Source organism: Triticum aestivum, chromosome 1A (genome assembly GCF_018294505.1).
Source record: "Triticum aestivum cultivar Chinese Spring chromosome 1A, IWGSC CS RefSeq v2.1, whole genome shotgun sequence".
Lineage (NCBI taxonomy): Eukaryota > Viridiplantae > Streptophyta > Magnoliopsida > Poales > Poaceae > Triticum > Triticum aestivum.
In genome coordinates this window covers 27,822,842-27,844,382 of record NC_057794.1, presented here as the reverse complement: position 1 = coordinate 27,844,382, position 21,541 = coordinate 27,822,842, and the positions used below count along the sequence as shown (strand labels likewise).

General features: G+C 44.0%; 1 protein-coding gene across 1 annotated transcript; it reads left to right on the top strand.

Annotated features, from left to right (window-relative positions):
• The first annotated feature begins 19,314 nt into the window (after window positions 1-19,314).
• Window positions 19,315-20,862, top strand: LOC123079345 (uncharacterized). The gene is made up of 3 exons (XM_044502138.1): window positions 19,315-19,941; window positions 20,023-20,323; window positions 20,416-20,862. Exons 1-3 carry the CDS (start codon window positions 19,432-19,434, stop codon window positions 20,457-20,459), a joined length of 855 nt encoding a protein of 284 aa, XP_044358073.1. The 5' UTR covers window positions 19,315-19,431; the 3' UTR covers window positions 20,460-20,862.
• Window positions 20,863-21,541: the final 679 nt, after the last annotated feature.

The following is a 21,541-nucleotide window of genomic DNA, read 5'->3' as shown; positions in this document are numbered from 1 at the left end:
GGTTGATTAGGTTGGCCTCATTAGTTATTCTAGTATTTGGGATATGTAAGTTCACATAAATAGAAAGAGATAAAGGTTGCATGATAAGTGACTTTTGTTGGGGAACGTTGCAGAAAATTAAAATTTTTCCTACGATTTCACCAAGATCCATCTATGAGTTCATCTAAGCAACGAGTCAAGGGGAAGAGTTTGCATCTACATACCACTTGTAGATCGAGTGCGGAAGCGTTCAAGGGGATGGTGATGATGGAGTCGTACTCGTCGTGATTCGGATCACCGATGACCAAGTGCTGAACGGACAGCACCTCCGCGTTCAACACACGTACGAGACGGTCGACGTCTCCTCCGTCTTGATCCAGCAAGGAGGAAGGAGAGGTTGAGGAAGGCAGCTCCAAGGGCAGCACGACGACGTGGTGCAGTTGGTGCAGCAGTATTCCGACAGAGCTTCGCCGAGCACGTATGGAGGAGGAGAGGTGTTGGGGAGGGGAGGGGCTGCGCCTTGAGTTGTGGTGTTGTACAGCAGCCCTCCCCTCACCCCTCTATATATAGGAGAAGGGGCAAGGGGGGCCGGCCCTCTAGGGAAACCCTAGGGGGGGCGGCGGCCAAGGGGTGGGGGGGCTTGCCCCCCAAGCAAGGGGGGTGCGCTCCCTTTAGGGTTTCCCCCCAACCATAGGCGCATGGGCCCAAGGGGGGGGCGCCAAGCCCACTAGGGGCTGGCTGCTATCCCTACGCAGCCCAAGTGGCCCCCCGAGAGGGGTGGTCCCTCCCGGTTGACCCCCGGAACCTCTCCGGTGGTCCCGGTACAATACCGGTATGACCCCGAAACTTTCCGGTGCCCGTTTAACAACTTCCCATATATAAAACTTTACCTCCGGACCATTCCGAAACTCCTTGTGACGTCCGGGATCTCATCCGGGACTCCGAACAACATTCGGTAATCACATACTTGTCTTCTTGATAACCCTAGCGTCACCGAACCTTAAGTGTGTAGACCCTACGGGTTCGGGAGACATGCAGACATGACCGAGACTCTCCGGTCAATAACCAACAGCGGGATCTGGATACCCATGTTGGCTCCCACATGCTCCTCGATGATGTCATCGGATGAACCACGATGTCGAGGATTCGATCAAACCCCGTATACAATTCCCTTTGTCAATCGGTACGTTACTTGCCCGAGACCCGATCGTCGGTATCCCAATACCTTGTTCAGTCTCGTTACCGGCAAGTCACTTTACTCGTACCGTAATGCATGATCCCGTGACCAAACACTTGGTCACCTTGAGCTCATTATGATGATGCATTACCGAGTGGGCCCAGAGATACCTCTCCGTCATACGGAGTGACAAATCCCAGTCTCGATCCGTGTCAACCCAACAGACACTTTCGGAGATACCTGTAATGCACCTTTATAGTCACCCAGTTATGTTGTGACGTTTGGTACACCCAAAGCACTCCTACGGTATCCGGGAGTTACACGATCTCATGGTCGAAGGAAGAGATACTTGACATTGGAAAAGCTCTAGCAAACGAACTAACCGACCTTTGTGCTATGCTTAGGATTGGGTCTTGTCCATCACATCATTCTCCTAATGATGTGATCCCGTTATCAACGACATCCAATGTCCATAGCCAGTAAATCATGACTATCTGTTGATCACAACGAGCTAGTCAACTAGAGGCTCACTAGGGACATATTGTGGTCTATGTATTCACACGTGTATTACGATTTCCGGATAATACAGTTATAGCATGAATAAAAGACTATTATCATGAACAAAGAAATATAATAATAATACTTTTATTATTGCCTCTAGGGCATATTTCCAACAGTCTCCCACTTGCACTAGAGTCAATAATCTAGTTACATTGTGATGAATCGAACACCCATAGAGTTCTGGTGTTGATCATGTTTCGCTCGCAAGAGAGGTTTAGTCAACGGATCTGCGACATTCAGATCCGTATGTACTTTGCAAATTTTTATGTCTCCATCTTGAACATTTTCACGGATGGAGTTGAAACGACGCTTGATATGCCTGGTCTTCTTGTGAAATCTGGGCTCCTTCGCAAGGACAATAGCTCCAGTATTGTCACAGAAAAGTTTGATCGGCCCCGACACATTGGGTGTGACTCCTAGGTCGGTGATGAACTCCTTCACCCAAATAGCTTCATGCGCTGCCTCCGAGGCTGCCATGTACTCCGCTTCACATGTAGATCCCGCCACGACGCTCTGCTTGCAGCTACACCAGCTTACTGCTCCACCATTCAACATATACACGTATCCGGTTTGTGACTTAGAGTCATCCAGATCTGTGTCGAAGCTAGCGTCGACGTAACCCTTTACGACGAGCTCTTCGTCACTTCCATAAATGAGAAACATGTCCTTTGTCCTTTTCAGGTACTTCAGGATATTCTTGACCGCTGTCCAGTGTTCCTTGCCGGGATTACTTTGGTATCTACCTACCAAACTTACGGCAAGGTTTACATCAGGTCTGGTACACAGCATGGCATACATAATAGATCCTATGGCTGAAGCATAGGGGATGATGCTCATCTCTTCTTTATCTTTTGCCGTGGTCGGGCATTGAGCCGAGCTCAATCTCACACCTTGCAATACAGGCAAGAACCCCTTCTTAGACTGATCCATTTTGAACTTCTTCAAAATCTTATCAAGGTATGTGCTTTGCGAAAGACCTATGAGGCGTCTCGATCTATTTCTATAGATCTTGATGCCTAATATATAAGCAGCTTCTCCAAGGTCCTTCATTGAAAAACACTTATTCAAGTAGGCCTTAATGCTGTCCAAGAATTCTATATCATTTCCCATCAGGAGTATGTCATCTACATATAATATGAGAAATGCTACAGAGCTCCCACTCACTTTCTTGTAAACGCAGGCTTCTCCATAAGTCTGCATAAACCCAAACGCTTTGATCATCTCATCAAAGCGAATATTCCAACTCCCAGATGCTTGCACCAGCCCATAAATGGATCGCTGGAGCTTGCATACTTTGTTAGCGTTCTTAGGATCGACAAAACCTTCCGGTTGTATCATATACAGCTCTTCCTTAAGATGCCCGTTAAGGAATGTCGTTTTGACGTCCATCTGCCATATCTCATAATCATAGTATGCGGCAATTGCTAACATGATTCAGACGGACTTAAGCTTCGCTACGGGAGAGAAAGTCTCATCGTAGTCAATCCCTTGAACTTGTCGATAACCCTTAGCGACAAGTCGAGCTTTATAGATGGTGACATTTCCATCCGCGTCCGTCTTCTTCTTAAATATCCATTTGTTTTCTATCGCTCGCCGATCATCGGGCAAGTCAGTCAAAGTCCATACTTTGTTTTCATACATGGATTCTATCTCGGATTTCATGGCTTCTAGCCATTTGTTGGAATCTGGGCCCGCCATCGCTTCTTCATAGTTCGAAGGTTCATCGTTGTCTAACAACATGATTTCTAGGACAGGGTTGCCGTACCACTCTAGTGCGGAACGTGTCCTTGTGGACCTACGAAGTTCAGTAGCAACTTGATCCGGAGTACCTTGATCATCATCATTATTTTCCTCTTCAGTTGGTGTAGGCATCACAGGAACATCTTCCTGAGCTGCACTATTGTCCCGCTCAAGAGGTAGTACTTCATCGAGTTCTACTTTCCTCCCACTTACTTCTTTCGAGAGAAACTCTTTTTCCAGAAAGGATCCGTTCTTAGCGACAAAGATCTTGCCCTCGGATCTTAAGTAGAAGGTATACCCAATGGTTTCCTTAGGGTATCCTATGAAGACACATTTTTCCGACTTGGGTTCGAGCTTCTCAGGTTGAAGTTTCTTGACATAAGCATCGCATCCCCAAACTTTCAGAAACGACAGCTTAGGTTTCTTCCCAAACCATAATTCATACGGTGTCGTCTCAACGGATTTAGACGGTGCCCTATTTAAAGTGAATGTAGCTGTCTCTAGAGCGTATCCCCAAAATGATAGCGGTAAATCGGTAAGAGACATCATAGACCGCACCATATCCAATAGAGTGCGATTACGACGTTCGAACACACCGTTATGCTGAGGTGTTCCAGGCGGCGTGAGTTGTGAAACGATTCCACATTTCCTTAAGTGTGTACCAAATTTGTGACTTAAGTATTCTCCTCCACGATCTGATCATAGGAATTTTATCTTTCGGTCACGTTGATTCTCTACCTCATTCTGAAATTCCTTGAACTTTTCGAAGGTTTCAGACTTGTGTTTCATCAAGTAGACATACCCATATCTACTCAAGTCATCTGTGAGAGTGAGAACATAACAATATCCTCCGCGAGCCTCAACACTCATTGGACCGCACACATCGGTATGTATGATTTCCAACAAGTTGGTTGCTCGCTCCATTGTTCCGGAGAACGGAGTCTTGGTCATCTTGCCCATGAGGCATGGTTCGCATGTGTCAAATGATTCATAATCAAGAGACTCTAAAAGTCCATCAGCATGGAGCTTCTTCATGCGCTTGACACCAATGTGACCAAGGCGGCAGTGCCACAAGTATGTGGGACTATCGTTATTAACTTTACATCTTTTGGTATTCACGCTATGAATATGTGTAACACTATGTTCGAGATTCATTAAGAATAAACCATTGACCATCGGAGCATGACCATAAAACATATCTCTCATATAAATCGAACAACCATTATTCTCAGACTTAAATGAGTAGCCATCTCGTATTAAACGAGATCCAGATACAATGTTCATGCTCAAACTTGGCACCAAATAACAATTATTAATGTTCAAAACTAATCCCGTAGGTAAATGTAGAGGTAGCGTGCCGACAGCGATCACATCGACTCTGGAACCATTCCCGACGCGCATCGTCACCTCGTCCTTCGCCAGTCTCCGCTTATTCCGCAGCTCCTGCTGTGAGTTACAAATATGAGCAATGGCACCGGTATCAAATACCCAGGAGTTACTACGAGTACTGGTAAGGTACACATCAATTACATGTATATCGAATATACCTTTAGTGTTGCCGGCCTTCTTATCCGCTAAGTATTTGGGGCAATTCCGCTTCCAGTGACCCTTCCCTTTGCAATAAAAGCACTCAGTCTCAGGCTTGGGTCCATTCTTTGACTTCTTCCCGGCAACTGGCTTACCGGGCGCGGCAACCTCTTTGCCGTCCTTCTTGAAGTTCTTCTTACCCTTGCCCTTCTTGAACTTAGTGGTCTTATTGACCATCAACACTTGATGTTCTTTCTTGATTTCAACCTCTACTGACCTCAGCATAGAAAATACTTCAGGAATGGTCTTTACCATCCCCTGCATATTGTAGTTCATCACAAAGCTCTTGTAGCTTGGTGGGAGCGACTGAAGGATTCTGTCAATGACCGCCTCATCAGGGAGGTTAATATTCAGCTGGGTCATACGGTTGTGCAACCCAGACATCTTGAGTATGTGCTCACTGACAGAACTATTTTCCTCCATCTTACAACTATAGAACTTGTCGGAGATGTCATATCTCTCGACCCGGGCGTGAGCTTGGAAAACTAGTTTCAGCTCTTCGAACATCTCATATGCTCCGTGATGCTCAAAACGCTTTTGGAGCCCCGGTTCTAAGCTGTAAAGCATGCCGCACTGAACGAGGGAGTAATCATCAGCACGAGACTGCCAAGCATTCATAATGTCTTGGTTCTCTGGGACGGGAGCGTCACCTAGCGGTCCTTCTAGGACATATTGTTTCCTGGCAGCTATGAGGATGATCCTCAGGTTCCGGACCCAGTCCGTATAGTTGCTGCCATCATCTTTCAGCTTGGTTTTCTCTAGGAACGCGTTGAAGTTCATGTTGACATGAGCGTTGGCCATTTGATCTACAAGACATATTTGCAAAGGTTTTTAGACTAAGTTCATGATAATTAAGTTCTAATCAAATTATGAACTCCCACTCAGATTAGACATCCCTCTAGTCATCTAAGTGTTACACGATCCGAGTCGACTAGCCCGTGTCCGATCATCACGTGAGACAGACTAGTCATCATCGGTGAACATTCTCATGTTGATCGTATCTTCCATACGACTCGTGTTCGACCTTTCGGTCTCCGTGTTCCGAGGCCATGTCTGTACATGCTAGGCTCGTCAAGTTAACCCTAAGTGTTTTTGCTGTGTAAAACTGTCTTACACCCGTTGTATGTGAACGTAAGAATCCATCACACCCGATCATCACGTGGTGCTTAGAAGCGACGAACTTTAGCAACGGTGCACAGTTAGGGGAGAACACTTCTTGAAATTGTTGTAAGGGATCATCTTATTTACTACCGTCGTCCTAAGTAAACAAGATGCATAAAACATAATAAACATCACATGCAATTATATAAAGTAGTGACATGATATGGCCAATATCATATAGCTCCTTTGATCTTCATCTTCGGGGCTCCATGATCATCTTGTCACCGGCATGACACCATGATCTCCATCATCATGATCTCCATCATCATGATCTCCATCATTGTGTCTTCATGAAGTTGTCACGCCAACGACTACTTCTACTTCTATGACTAACGCGTTTAGCAATAAAGTAAAGTAGTTTACATGGCGTTCTTCAATGACACGCATGTCATACAAAAAATAAAGACAACTCCTATGGCTCCTGCCGGTTGTCATACTCATCGACATGCAAGTCGTGAATCCTATTACAAAGAACATGATCTCATACATCACAATTCATCATTCATCACAACTTCTGGCCATATCACATCACATGATCAATCGCTGCAAAAACAAGTTAGACGTCCTCTAATTGTTGTTGCATCTTTTACGTGACTGCAATTGGGTTCTAGCAAGAACGTTTTCTTACCTACGAATAACCACAACGTGATTTTGTCAACTTCTATTTACCCTTCATAAGGACCCTTTTCATCGAATCCACTTCAACTAAAGTGGGAGAGACAGACACCCGCCAGCCACCTTATGCAACTAGTGCATGTCAATCGGTGGAACCGGTCTCACGTAAGTGTACGTGTAAGGTTGGTCCGGGCCGCTTCATCCCACAATGCCGTTGAAGCAAGAAAAGACTAGTAGTGGCAAGTAAGTTGACAAGATCCACGCCCACAACAAAATTGTGTTCTACTCATGCAAAGAGAACTACACATAGACCTAGCTCATGATGCCACTGTTGGGGAACGTTGCAGAAAATTAAAATTTTTCCTACGGTTTCACCAAGATCCATCTATGAGTTCATCTAAGCAACGAGTCAAGGGGAAGAGTTTGCATCTACATACCACTTGTAGATCGAGTGCGGAAGCGTTCAAGGGGATGGTGATGATGGAGTCGTACTCGTCGTGATTCGGATCACCGATGACCAAGTGCTGAACGGACAACACCTCCGCGTTCAACACACGTACGGGACGGTCGACGTCTCCTCCGTCTTGATCCAGCAAGGAGGAAGGAGAGGTTGAGGAAGGCAGCTCCAAGGGCAGCACGACGGCGTGGTGCAGTTGGTGCAGCAGTATTCCGACAGAGCTTCGCCGAGCACGTACGGAGGAGGAGAGGTGTTGGGGAGGGGAGGGGCTGCGCCTTGAGTTGTGGTGTTGTACAGCAGCCCTCCCCTCACCCCTCTATATATAGGAGAAGGGGCAAGGGGGGCCGGCCCTCTAGGGAAACCCTAGGGGGGCGGCGGCCAAGGGTTGGGGGGGCGGCGACCAAGGGGTGGGGGGCTTGCCCCCCAAGCAAGGGGGGTGCGCCCCCTTTAGGGTTTCCCCCCAACCCTAGGCGCATGGGCCCAAGGGGGGGGGCGCCAAGCCCACTAGGGGCTGGCTGCTATCCCTACGCAGCCCAAGTGGCCCCCCGAGAGGGGTGGTCCCTCCCGGTTGACCCCCGGAACCTCTCCGGTGGTCCCGGTACAATACCGGTATGACCCCGAAACTTTCCGGTGCCCGTTTAACAACTTTCCATATATAAAACTTTACCTCCGGACCATTCCGGAACTCCTCGTGACGTCCGGGATCTCATCCGGGACTCCGAACAACATTCGGTAATCACATACTTGTCTTCCTGATAACCCTAGCGTCACCGAATCTTAAGTGTGTAGACCCTACGGGTTCGGGAGACATGCAGACATGACCGAGACTCTCCGGTCAATAACCAACAGCGGGATCTGGATACCCATGTTGGCTCCCACATGCTCCTCGATGATGTCATCGGATGAACCATGATGTCGAGGATTCGATCAAACCCCGTATACAATTCCCTTTGTCAATCGGTACGTTACTTGCCCGAGACCCGATCGTCGGTATCCCAATACCTTGTTCAGTCTCGTTACCGGCAAGTCACTTTACTCGTACCGTAATGCATGATCCCGTGACCAAACACTTGGTCACCTTGAGCTCATTATGATGATGCATTACCGAGTGGGCCCAGAGATACCTCTCCGTCATACGGAGTGACAAATCCCAGTCTCGATCCGTGTCAACCCAACAGACACTTTCGGAGATACTTGTAATGCACCTTTATAGTCACCCAGTTACGTTGTGACGTTTGGTACACCCAAAGCACTCCTACGGTATCCGGGAGTTACACGATCTCATGGTCGAAGGAAGAGATACTTGACATTGGAAAAGCTCTAGCAAACGAACTAACCGACCTTTGTGCTATGCTTAGGATTGGGTCTTGTCCATCACATCATTCTCCTAATGATGTGATCCCGTTATCAACGACATCCAATGTCCATAGCCAGGAAACCATGACTATCTGTTGATCACAACGAGCTAGTCAACTAGAGGCTCACTAGGGACATATTGTGGTCTATGTATTCACACGTGTATTACGATTTCCGGATAATACAGTTATAGCATGAATAAAAGACTATTATCATGAACAAAGAAATATAATAATAATACTTTTATTATTGCCTCTAGGGCATATTTCCAACAACTTTGCCTAAAAGTTTTATCGGTGAGCATTCGAGCGATTTTTTATTTGATCGATTTTTGGGTGAAACATAGCACCACAAAGCTGATTGGTGTAGTTCAAGAGGATGTAGCATGGTGATTCATCTAAGCCGTCATGATAAAGTATACAAAGTATATCTATATATCTAGAATTTTATTCAATGATTTTCTTTAGTTTCGAATACAGGTTTTGGATCTTAAAAGGAGATTCTTTTGGCAATGGGGTAGTAATATGAAAAGATACTATTTGGTAAAATATCCTAAGTGTGTAGATCTAAAAAGGAGGGAGCTAGGGGTTCAAAATTTGAGAAAACAAAATGTCAAACTTCTCACCAAGTGGTAGTGGAAAACCGGAAAAGGGATATGGATTATAGCAAGAAGTAGTCAGAGCTAAATACCTCAAAGTTTGTATTGTCAGCTACTGTTAAAGCTAAATTTTATTTCACTTGCTGGAAAACCTTACTTAATGTTAAAGAATTTTACATAGCTGGAAGAAGAATCAATGTGAAACATGTTAACTTAGCCACGACATGGAGGGATCCTTTTGAATGATAAGCCACCTATGTGTGAGAAATTCCCTTCTATTCAATATTTGCAACTCCCCTTATTTGTACTGTACAAGCATGTTCCTTTGATGTGGACAACACTTTCTTTAGGATGAGATTATCTCATGTACTTGATCAACAATGAAGGGAGGTTAAAGAAACTATTAATGGTGTGATCGAAGATGAGATATACTCGGGCCTAGGAAAAAATGTGTTCCATACTAAATCAATTTATGAACCACTAGCGATTGATTTGTCTAGATAATTACAAATGGATCTGGAAAGCCAAAATTCCTCTTAAAATCCATTTTTTGCTTTGGCAATTGTTCCAGAATGTTGTGCTCACCAGAGAGGTCATGAAACATAAGAATTGGGGTGGTAATCCTAAATGCTCCTTTTGTTATGAGTTTGAAATGGCTCAACACACATTTTTTACCAATTATGTTGCTAGAGTTATTTAGCACACTGTTGGGTGTGTGCTGGCACTGACCTTTGCCCTAACGATAATTGGCCAGACTTAAGGGATTCATCCATCGGACATGCTTTTGTTGATGTTGCTTCTTTGCGGGGAGTCGTTTTGTCGTGGTGCTTTGCTCAGTTTATGTTGTTTTGAAATGTTATGTTTCCCACTTTCCCTCATATTTATGATTAGGTTATCATATTAGCTATATGTAAGTTGCATGAAAATCAAATTTGGGTCAGTCGATTTTTTGGTGCGTTGATTGCTGCTTCAAGATTCGTGCTTTGTTTTTTTGTTGATAAATCTCGTTGTCTTTATTCATTCAAAGGAAAGGTCATAGGTACAAGGGTTGGGTCATGAGGAGTGCCCAACCAAACATGACGACCTACGCCTAGATTACAAGCAAATTTAGCGAGATTGTGAGCCTCGAAATTAAAGTTCCTACGCTCATGGATAAAAGAGCAAGAAATGAAACTCTTACAATGACTCAATATTTCATAAACTATTGACGCATTGGGGCCTCCAATACCCCTGTTGATGTCATTTACCACCTCTTGGCAGTCGCATGCCACACAAATATTCCTGACCGCCAGGTCGTCCGCGAGTGCCAGCGCCTCCCGACAAGCATATGTCTCTAGAAGAAGGGGATCCCTGGTGTGATGAAAAACCACAGCAGAGGACCCCAAGTATAAGCCCTCCCGATCACGGCATAGTACGGTTACCGCTCCTCCAAGGCGTGACCTCGCCACTGCTCCATCTACATTGATCTTGACACTGCCACTCGGGGGTGGCAGCCATCGCTCCGGCCGGGCTTGCGCAGTAGTGGTCGGGCTTTGACGTTCGCTCCCGGCTGTGATGAGACCCAGATCATTGATGAATTTATTGACAAAGCTTGTAGTTTGTTGTGGACTTTGGAAAATAGATTCATATATGGCCTTTCGTCTTGCATACCAAATAGACCATAGAGTAATGACCATTCTCATGAAGCTGGAATGATCCAGAGTCTCATATAGCTCAAACAGCCAAATTCTACCATTAGCTTCCACATTCTCAGACATCCGGGCTACAAGCATGACTTCTGCCAAGGCCCAAACGCAGCGTGACATGGTGCATGCCACCAGAGCATGTCTCCATGAGTCCTCGCATCCACATAACGGACATGCATCCTGTACTGCCATGTTTCTTCTTTTCAAAACATCTGTTGTTGGAAGCGAATGATGCGCCAGTCTCCATAGGAAGATCCTTATTATCTTTGAAGGGACCTTAAGCTTCCACAACGAGCTCCAGGATTTGTCATCTCTGTCAGAGTTGGATGACCCACCTCTCCCTTGCAACCATTCCTCCCTATGTAGCTTGGTATTTTGCAAAAATTTGTAAGTCGAGCTCATAATGAAATTGCCTTTCTTATCTGGGTACCAAGACCAAAAATCTTCTATATTGCATGTGCAGATGGGTATTTTAAGTATAGCATTGGCATCGATAGGCAGAAAAACTGCTCTAACTAGAGCCTCATTGCACGATGTCGTGGCCGGGACAAGTAACTCTGAGACGTACCTTGGAGGATCTACCACAAGCGAAGTGATCGGTCGTGGAGTCATCTCCTTTGGTATCCAGTTATCAACCCATATATCCGTCGTTTGGCCATTACCAATCCGGCGAATGATTCCTTGCCATAGCAAGTCCCGGCCATCCAGAATAGCCCGCCAAAATTTGAGATGGTCTTGTACCAGCTCCACCTCCAGGATCGTACCATCTGGGTAGTAAGCAGCCTTAAGAATCCTTGCACTCAGGCTCGTTGGTTCCTGAAGCAGTCTCCATGCTTGGCGAGCCAGTAGAGCCAAGTTAAACAACTCGAGGTCTCTAAAGCCAAGGCCTCCTAGATGCTTTGGTCGCGTCATCACATCCCAAGAGACCCAAGCTGGCTTACGTCCTCCTTGTTTGCATCCCCACTAGAATTTCTGAATGATAGACTTTATATGATCACATAAACCTCTCGGTAACTTGAAGCACAACATAGAGTAAACCGGGATAGCTTGAGCAACAGGTTTGATAAGTACATCTTTCCCCCTAGCCGAGAGGCACTTGCTCATCCAGCCTTTGACCTTATCCCAAACCCTATCACTCAAATATTTGAAAGTTCCCTTCTTTGAATGGCCCACGTCAGTTGGCATGCCCAGGTACCTGTCACTCAAGGATCCGTTAGGAACCTAGAAGTAACCTTTAATAGCGTTGCACACTATCTCAGGGCAGCCCTTGCTGAAGAAAATTGAGGATTTTTCCTTATTGATTCCCTGTCCCGAAGCCATACAGTAAGTATCCAATAGGTTTGACACTTTTTCTGCTCCATTAACACTCGCCCTGAAAAACAGCTGGCTGTCATCCACGAATAAAAGATGATTCACCGCCGGTGCCGACGGTGCCACCTTAATGCCGCTGAGCTGGGATGACTGGTTCTGGGATTTTAAGAGGCACGAAAGGCCCTCCGCTGCTATCAAGAAAAGGCATGGAGAGATTGGGTCTCCCTGTCGAATACCTCGTGAGGGTTTAAACACGTCGGACTTCACACCATTAAACTTAACAGAAAAAGATACTGAGCTCACCATGTTCATCACAATGTCAACCCAAGATGGTGCAAAGCCCAGTTTTTCCATCATAGACCTCAAGTAGGACCATTCCACACGGTCATAAGCCTTCATCTTATCAAGCTTTAGTGCAGCATAGCTATTGTTTTTTGATTTATTTCTCTTCATAAAATGCAAGCATTTGTAAGCAGAGATAATGTTGTATGTTATCAGTCTCCCCGGTACAAAGGCTGATTGTTTCTTTGAAATAATATCCGGGAGGAGAAGCTTCAAGCGGTTTGAGAGCACCTTCGAAGAAATCTTGTAAAAGACGTTACACAAACTTATTGGGCGAAATTGAGATAGTAACGTTGGGTTTGATAACTTGGGAATGAGAACCAACAAAGTATCATTTAAGCACGCATGGCTCTCCTCCCCCTTCACAATAGCTAGAACTGACTTGGTCACCACCTCACTACAAATATCCCAATGCCTCTGAAAGAAGTGTGTTGGGTAGCCATCAGGGCCCGGAGCTTTTGTGGGAAACATTTGAAAAAGCACATACTTCACCTCCTTTTCACTATACGGGGCCAGTAGGGTTTCATTCATTGCCTGCGTGACTTTCACAGGTACATGCTGAAGCACATCATGAACTCCCTATACCCCTTCAGAGGTGTATATTTTTTTGTAAAAGTCGAGAGCCATCTGTTGCATCTTTGTCATATCATCTGTCACTTGCCCATTCGGATGCTGCAAGGCCTTGATAAGATTTTTTTCGCTGACGCATGAAAGCTCTCATGTGAAAAAAATGCGAGTTGCGATCCCCTGCTGAGAGCCACTCCACGCGGGACCGTTGCCTCCACATTAGTTCTTCCCGTAAGTACAGCTCAATCAGGCGATTATTGATCTTAATCTCTGCATGTGATGACCCCACTCACAGAGCGTCGCTGCGTAGACGTTCCGTTTCCTTTTTAAACACCTGATCTCCCCCTTACACTCCCAAAAGTGGTTCCTTTTATGTTTGTGCCTGTTGTGATGTTTTGGGCCCAAATTTAGACTGACTATTGTTTCGGGTCAGTCTATTTCTTCTTGGGCTAAAGCCCATTTCATGTTGCATGCTTATGGGCCGACGTTGCTTTTCACTTTTCTGTTTTGATGAATTTTTTGTTGAAAAAAATGCTTTTTTCCTTTCTTTTTTCTTTTTAGCGGGGTTTTATGGGTATTTTTAGGATGTGTGACTGTAAAATGTATACATGCAAATACTATACAATATGTATATAAATTATACTATGGTTTGAAAATTGGACACCTATATGTTTATTTCTTACATATTAAAAAAGTGTAAAGTTGCGTGCAAGTTTTTTTTATTTCTTCTTAAATGATAATGCCAATGTAACTAATTCATTCTACTCTTCATTTTTTTAGTTTTAGTTTTATTTTCTTTCTTTACGGGCAATATCATTTCCACTAATTCATACTTTCTTAGGAATTTTTTTCTTCTGAAATCCCACTATTATATGCTTATGCTTGCACATTAAAAAAGCGCAATTTATGTATAAATTGTGTGCGAATTTTATCATTATTTTCTCAATATTTATCTTTTTATTTATTCTTAAAGGTTAATACCAATGCCACTAATTAATTCCACTTCTTCATTTTTAGTTTGTTTTCATTTTCTTTCTTCTTAAAGGGTAATACAAATGCCACTAATTAATTCCACTTCTTCATTTTTTTAGTTTGGTTTCATTTTCTTTCTTTAAAAGGTAATACCAATGCCACTAATTAATTTCGCTTCTTCATTTTTTAGTTTGATTAATTTTCTTTCTTCTTTATGGGTAATATCAATGGCACTAATCCTTTCCTTCTTAGGAAACTTCTTTTTGCTACAATCCCACTATTATATGCATATTATAATAAAACACAATTTATGTGTAAATTAGTGCAATTTTTGTCATTATTTGTTTAATATCCTTTTCATTTTCTTCTTCTTAAAGGGTAATACCCATGCCAATAATTCATTCTTCCTTAAATAACTTCATCATTCTGATTTCATTTTAGTTTTTGTTTCATTTCTTTCTTCTAAAAGGGTAATATCAATGCGAGTAATTCATTGTTCCTTAGAAAAACCTTTAGTATTTGATTTTACTTTAGTTTTTGTTTCATTTTCTTTCTTCTTAAAAGGTAATACCAATGCCACTAGGTCATTCTTCCTTCGAAAACTTAATTATTATGATTTGTTTTAGTTTTTGTATTTATTTTCTTTCTTCTTAAAGGGTAATACCAATGCCACCAGTTCACTCTTTCTCAAAAAGCTTTAGATTTTGTTTTAGTTTTTGTTTCATTTTCATTCTTCTTAAAAAGGTAATACTAAATCCATTAATTCTTTTTTCTAGAAAACTTTATTATTTTGATTATTTTGGTTCATTTTTCCTTTAATACTAATACCGATGCCACTAAATCATTCCTTAGGAAACTTCCTTTTTGTGATACTGTTGTATGCTTATTTTTGCATATTATAAAAAGGCACAATTTTTATGTACATTGTGTGCAAATTTTGTCATTATTTGTTTCAAAACTTTTCATATTATTTTCTCTTGAAGGCTAATACCGATGTCATTAAATTCATTCTTCATTAGAAAACTTTACTATTTTGATTATTTTTTAGGGTTTTAATTTATTTTTGTGAAATTCCACTATTACACACAATTTATGTATAATGTTTGTGCAAATTTTACCATTATTGGTTTTAATATTTTTCATTTTCCTTTTTCTTAAAGGGTAATAGTAATACCACTAATTTATTTTTTCTTTGAAAAATTCATTATTTTGCAATTATGAATTAGTGTGTATGCAAAAAGTGTAATAATGGTATATATGCAAGTACAAAATTTCAGTGCAAAGTTGTTTGCACATTTTGACATGTTTTTTCTTTTTCTTTTTTGTTTCTTCTTAACAGGTTTTTTTTATAAAAGTTCATTATTTTGGTTTTTTATTTTGTTTCTCCTGAAAGGGTGAAACCAATGCCAGAAATTCATTCCTCCATATAAAACTTCATTTAACTATTATTTTGTTTTAATTTTTACTTCATTTTTATTTTATTTTAGTTTTCATTTTATTTTCTTTTGTAAAGGTAATACCTATGTCACTAATCCATTACGTTTTAAAAAACACATTTTTTGCGGAAATCTCACTAGTATATGCTTATTTTTCACAGTAATAATACATTTTTTCATATACATATGTGTATATGTATTGTATGCATGTATAAAATAAATTTGCACATGTGAGATTGCAAATATAAAAATAAATAATTCATTCCTTTTCACAAAATTTATTTTTTTGCATAAATTCCACTCCTATATGATTGTTCTTGCATATTGTAGAAATGCGCAATTTTTGTGTAAGTTGTCTACAAATTTGTTCGTTGTTTGTGCATTAACTAATTTATTCTCCATTAGAAAACTCTATTTTTTTTGTTCATCAATGGGTCATTGTTTTGCATTGGCCCAAGAAGTCTTGTGAGCTTCTCTTGGTTCTGTGTGAAAAAGGGCTTAAGTTGTACTATAACATTGTCTCAAAGAAAATTGACTGACCACAATTTTGGTTCAGTCGGTTGGTTAGGAATCAACTGACACATTCCCTAAAATCAGGCGACTGTCTAGTAGCTAGTCCATTAGGTTAGTGCTTATCAAGGTGCTAGTAAATTTTCTCCCCACAATACTCGTTTCGATCGCGGGCAACTATAATGGGTTTTGTTAGGACCGAGAGTATATCGACCAGAGGGGGGTGGGGTGAATGGGAGCTTCAATATTTCTTTCGTGTATTTGAACCAAACCCAAACTCAACGGTGGAATAACTAGAGTAGATCAAGGACAGAAGATAAAAGGAGCACAAACAGACCGAACGAAAGGTGAAGGAAGATCTAAGAAATCGTTTGTGGAAAGATGTTATGATCGTTAGAGAATAATAGCTCACTATCTTAATGACCACAATGGCAACACGGTAAGCTAGTAGATAGAACATCATGAGAGAGAACAACAAGAGCGAAGATGCTTACGAACAAAATAGAGATTGAATGATTACTGACACACGAAAGAAAAGTAAACAACGAATGAACGGAAGAGTGATCGAGAGAATGGTATGCAAAGATAATATAGGATGAAAGCAAATATGCTACTGCAATGAATGTATGATCATGAAAACTATCGAACTACAGAGCACACAATAAAGATTATTGAAGGGATAGTAGTAGAGTAGAAAGGACCAGTGGTGCTCGATGGCGACAGATGGATTTGGTAGACCAGTTCATCCTTCTGCCAAAAGACTACATCTGATTGGAGAGACTTGTGATGAACACATGAGCAAACCTCTCTCCGTACTATTCTCCTTCAACCTGAAGCTGACCAGACTTCGGTTGATTTCACTCGTGGTAGATACTTGTCGGCGATCTCCAAACCTTCGTCAGACTTCTTCATGAACCATAATTACTCTTGATTGCTGAAGACTTTGCTTGGTGAAGACAATTACTCTTCGACGCTGAAGCTGACACCTATCTGTCTAGAGAATGCGTAGCTCTCAAGAGTAATAGGTACACGAAATGTAACTCAGAACTACTATGATGCTCAACCTCTGTCTAAGTGTTGGCTCTTGATTTTCTCTCAGTGCATCTTAAACTCAAATCTCTCGAGAGGGGATGCTCAATCAATCTTCTTAGAATCATAACCGGAGCAGTCAACAGACAAAGTTGGCCGAACAACACGTTTCCAACGATCAAATTTTGAGCAAAATGGCAACATTCTTTGCGGAGCAAGAAATGCTAACTCCTCGGTGCGAAAGATATATATCTCCTACAGCTTCGAAGAACAACGCCTTCTGCTGACAGGTAATCATTCGGAACAAAAAGAGATTTCTCTCAGTCTTCCATAGGTTTCGGCTAAGCATCACAGAAAACCTAATCTTTGAGAACCCATTCCTCTATTAATAGTACGGAGGTCCTATGACTCAAATAATAGAAAGAAGAATGACAACAGTCATTCTACCGCGGACACACCGAACGAATATTGCTTTGCGTCAGCAATAATTTTGAGGGGTCAATTCCTATACAATCTTCTCACTTTCATTTCTTCTCGACATGTAGCTCTTCCTTCTATGCCACACAGATAATCTTCGGTGAAGCTCTTCGAACTTCAACACCGAACATAGCATTCTCCTTGGGCTTGCATGGACTATTTCTCTCAGTGTGCACTAGCAAAAAAATCAGTGCATGGTTATTTCTGACAACAATCTCCAAAACAAAAGGGGGCAAACTATTGCACCAATAGGTTTTCTATTTAGTGCGGAACTCACTACTCTCCCTTCCCCGTCCCTTGAACACCCGTGAGACTCTTGTATTTTTGTTATGCGAGTAACTGAAAGGGATTAAGCCCGGATAAAGAATAGCGTTTTCTAGCTTGCCTCCTCTCCCAAGCTTAGGTTTTCTCCACCTCCCACCGGTTCTGCCGCCGGTCCGCCTCATCTCCGATGGTCTTAGGGCCATGGAGGCGTGGTGGAACCCGGCCTTTGCCGGTGGGAGGGCTCCGTTTTAGATGTTGCTTTGTGCTTTGTTAGGGTCTGTGTCCTTCTCAGGAAGGCGAGACGGCGACGGTTCCTTGAAGATGGATTAAGGTTCTCCCCGCCTAGCCCCGTTCCGGTGGTGCGTCTAGCACCGTCGGTAGATGTGTCTTCGGCGGATCTATCTTTGGTGGATCTGCTCGGATATGTTAATCATTCGTCTACGATTGTGTGTCTTCAGGTTGGATCCTTTTGATCTACGCTACTCTTCATCGGCGATGGTTGTTGTCTGGTGCGCAGGTCCTACGGGGTCTTGGCATGGTGACTTCCCGACTGTCTACTAGGAATAGTTTTTTCCGGCTTCGACGAGGGAGGGGCGATTGCGGGCGGCGCGCCTTCAACTCGTTTCAACTCTTGTAGTCGTCGCTAAGTGGTCTATGACACTGGACATAATTTTTATTATTTCTGGTGTTCGTCATACTGCCATGATTGGTGATGAGTATATCAAAAGTCTTTCCACACAAAAAAACCGATTAAAGAAAAAAAACATGCACGGTATCATGGTTGCTACCTAGAAAAAAACACAAAATGACAACTATTCTATGCATTGTTCTTGGATGAATTTTCGTAGGTGACGATAGCCCACCTTATTCATCATCTCTTTTTTTTTGAGCTGCCTTAGTCATCATCTTTAATTTGCCGCGAAATGTTTAAACAAGTGACATGCAGGTGTTGGATGTCGTGTAGCTCAAGCTACGTGGTACCCCTTATCTTAGCCATTCATTTTTGCATCATGATCCGTGCAGGCATATTTGTCATTTTTGTTTCTCTCAAACGAAACAACGTATAAACTTCAAACTTTGCAGGACAACAAAACATTCTAATTACTATGTGGGCAAAAACTTCAGATTTTTTCATGCATTTTAAATGCTAAAATTTATTTTTTTAATAAAAAAAATCCTCATTTTGTATATTTATGTTGGTCCAAAAAATCTGAAAGTTTTTTCACACATTGAAGTTGTAAATTTTGTTTGATCTGCAAAGTTTGAAGTTTATATGTTTTTTCATTTGAGAGAAACAAAAAAGAGAAATCTTCTTGCTGTAAGTTAGTTGAAGAGTACGGATCTCAAAGCAATGTTGAAGGGGTGGAGATAAGAAGTTTCATGTAGCCTAAGCCAGAGAAACTTTACCGTGTTGGATAACTCCAGTGAGGTACTCCTACGTGGTACGCCCGCTTCAAACACACTCCCGCTGTGGAGCGCACGCGGCCACCCGTAACCATGCATCTGAACAAACTAATTCTCATGTCTCCCTCCTCGAGGAACCAAGAAACCCAGCCTCGATCCAGTCTCCCCGCATCCATCGCTCTCCGGATCGACCGATCCGGCCGATGGAGGTGTTCGACGAAGTGCACTTCGTGCGGCTCCGGTGCCGGGTGCGGCGGACCAAGTACCTGGCGGCGGACGACGACGGGCACGGCGTGTGCCTGTCCAGCCAGCGCGGCGCGCACAACACGGTGTGGGCGGTGCAGGCCATGGAGGGCGCGGTGGAGGGCGCCGAGGGCGGGCCCTTCGTCCTCCTCCGCGGCGCCTATGGCCGCTACCTCTTCGCCACGGATGTGCAGGCCGCCACGGGGCCCGGCCACGGCGTCCAGGCCGCGCAGCAGGCCCGGCCGCACCCGAACACGCCGAGGTGCATGCTCTGGCAGGCCATCCGGCGGCAGGGCTCCTTCGTGATCCGCAGCGCCGGGGGCCGGTACCTCCGCGCCAACGGCAAGTACGTCCGGTGGCGCACGGCCGTCACCGTCGCCGGGGACGACGCCAGCGCCATGCTGCAGTGGGACGTCGAGGTCGTGCCCCTTCGCCTGGACCGCCCTACCCTCCTCGATCCACCGCCACAGGTTCTCATTGCCCCGGCGATTCCCGCATTGTATATTTGCATGGCGATTGATCGTGATCGATCGGTTCCATCCGACGTGCAGCCGATGCGGAGGCGGCGCCGCCCGCCGACGGAGGAGGAGGTGGCGCGGCAGGTCCGGTACATCCGCGCCGGCGTGGACGGGGACATAGACGAGACAGGGTGGCGGACGGTGCGGATCAGCACCAACAGCCTCATGCAGCTGCGGCTGACGCTGGCCAACCTGCTGGGCCAGAACCGGTCGGCGCTCCACACCACGCTCTGCGTCCGCGCCGGTGCCTACGCCGACCTCTCCCCTCTCCTCATCGACCTGCCCATCGGCAACGACCGCCTCGACATCGTCGTCATCACCCACGGCACACCAGGTCCGTAAGAATTCTTCACTGTCCTCACCAAGCACTCATAGATAAGATAACCAATTGTCAGGACTGACTACTCGATGTTGATGGAATTTCAGTGGACAACACGTTGGTGTACCCAAACGTCAATGCGCGGAATTGAACATCATGCAGGGGTGAAGCGACATGGTTTGGGGTTCATGCTCGATTCTCTCACCGCTATCAAGTGGTTGGGTTTTTCTCGTTCGTTTTTGCTCAGAGAGTAGCTTATCCTGGAGCAACTGCTAGTGTACATCGGACTGTCAGAGCTGTTGGCGGGGAGAATGCTTGTAGAACAGGGTAGTACGTCGTTTTGACACTCAGTAGTAGTTGCTCAAGATGCTGAATAGACAGTGATCTACCTTGTGATTTTGCTCTCATCTTTAGCATCTGGCTGGTGGTCTGTAACGATTTTTGGGTACAATGCTGCTACATGGAAATAGTAGTATTTGATATGATACTGTCCAGAAATACATAGAGATCCGTTTAAATGGTCTTTTATGGGAAACACAGTTGTAGTTCCTTCCTACTGTGTATATTAAATGTTCATGTGTAGGAGGAGCAAGGGGTCTACCCCGGTGAAAATCAGGGGCTGAGATAATTAGTTTGAAAATTAAGTAAAAGTAATTACATAAGGGCTGAGATAATTAAAGGAGGATATACCCCCGCTCTCTGCATCTGGGCGATGTATACAACCAGTTTATTAATTATTAATAAGAGCATCTTTAGCAGACCCCGCATCCCGCCGACCCATAAAACGCATTTGCAGTTCGCGGAAAAAGGTTTTGCAGGTCGGCGTAGACGGCCGCAGAGGTAGACCCGGCAAAACGGACGCGTATAAAAGGATATTCGTGGAATATGCTCTTTTACAGGTTAGTTTTAGCTGCGGTAGAATAGACCCCTCAAACTTAAGCTGTAAAACGAAATATTCACTTATATTCTTTCCTCACGTTTTCTTCTTTCTCTCATCCATGTCCATGGTCAGTTAGCTTGCTCCCGCGAAATCAATGAATAGCACACGAAGCTGTTAAAAATGAAGCCGCAGACAACCAACTACGAAGGGCATAAAGTGCCCAGCCAGCAAGCTCCTCCGTCGGGGCTCGAATCGATCGAGAGCTAGCTAGCTAGCTAGCTCAGCTCGAATCCATCTAGGGGCGAGCTAGCTAGCTCCTCCGTCGATGCAGCGAGAGACACGGCCGGGGCTAG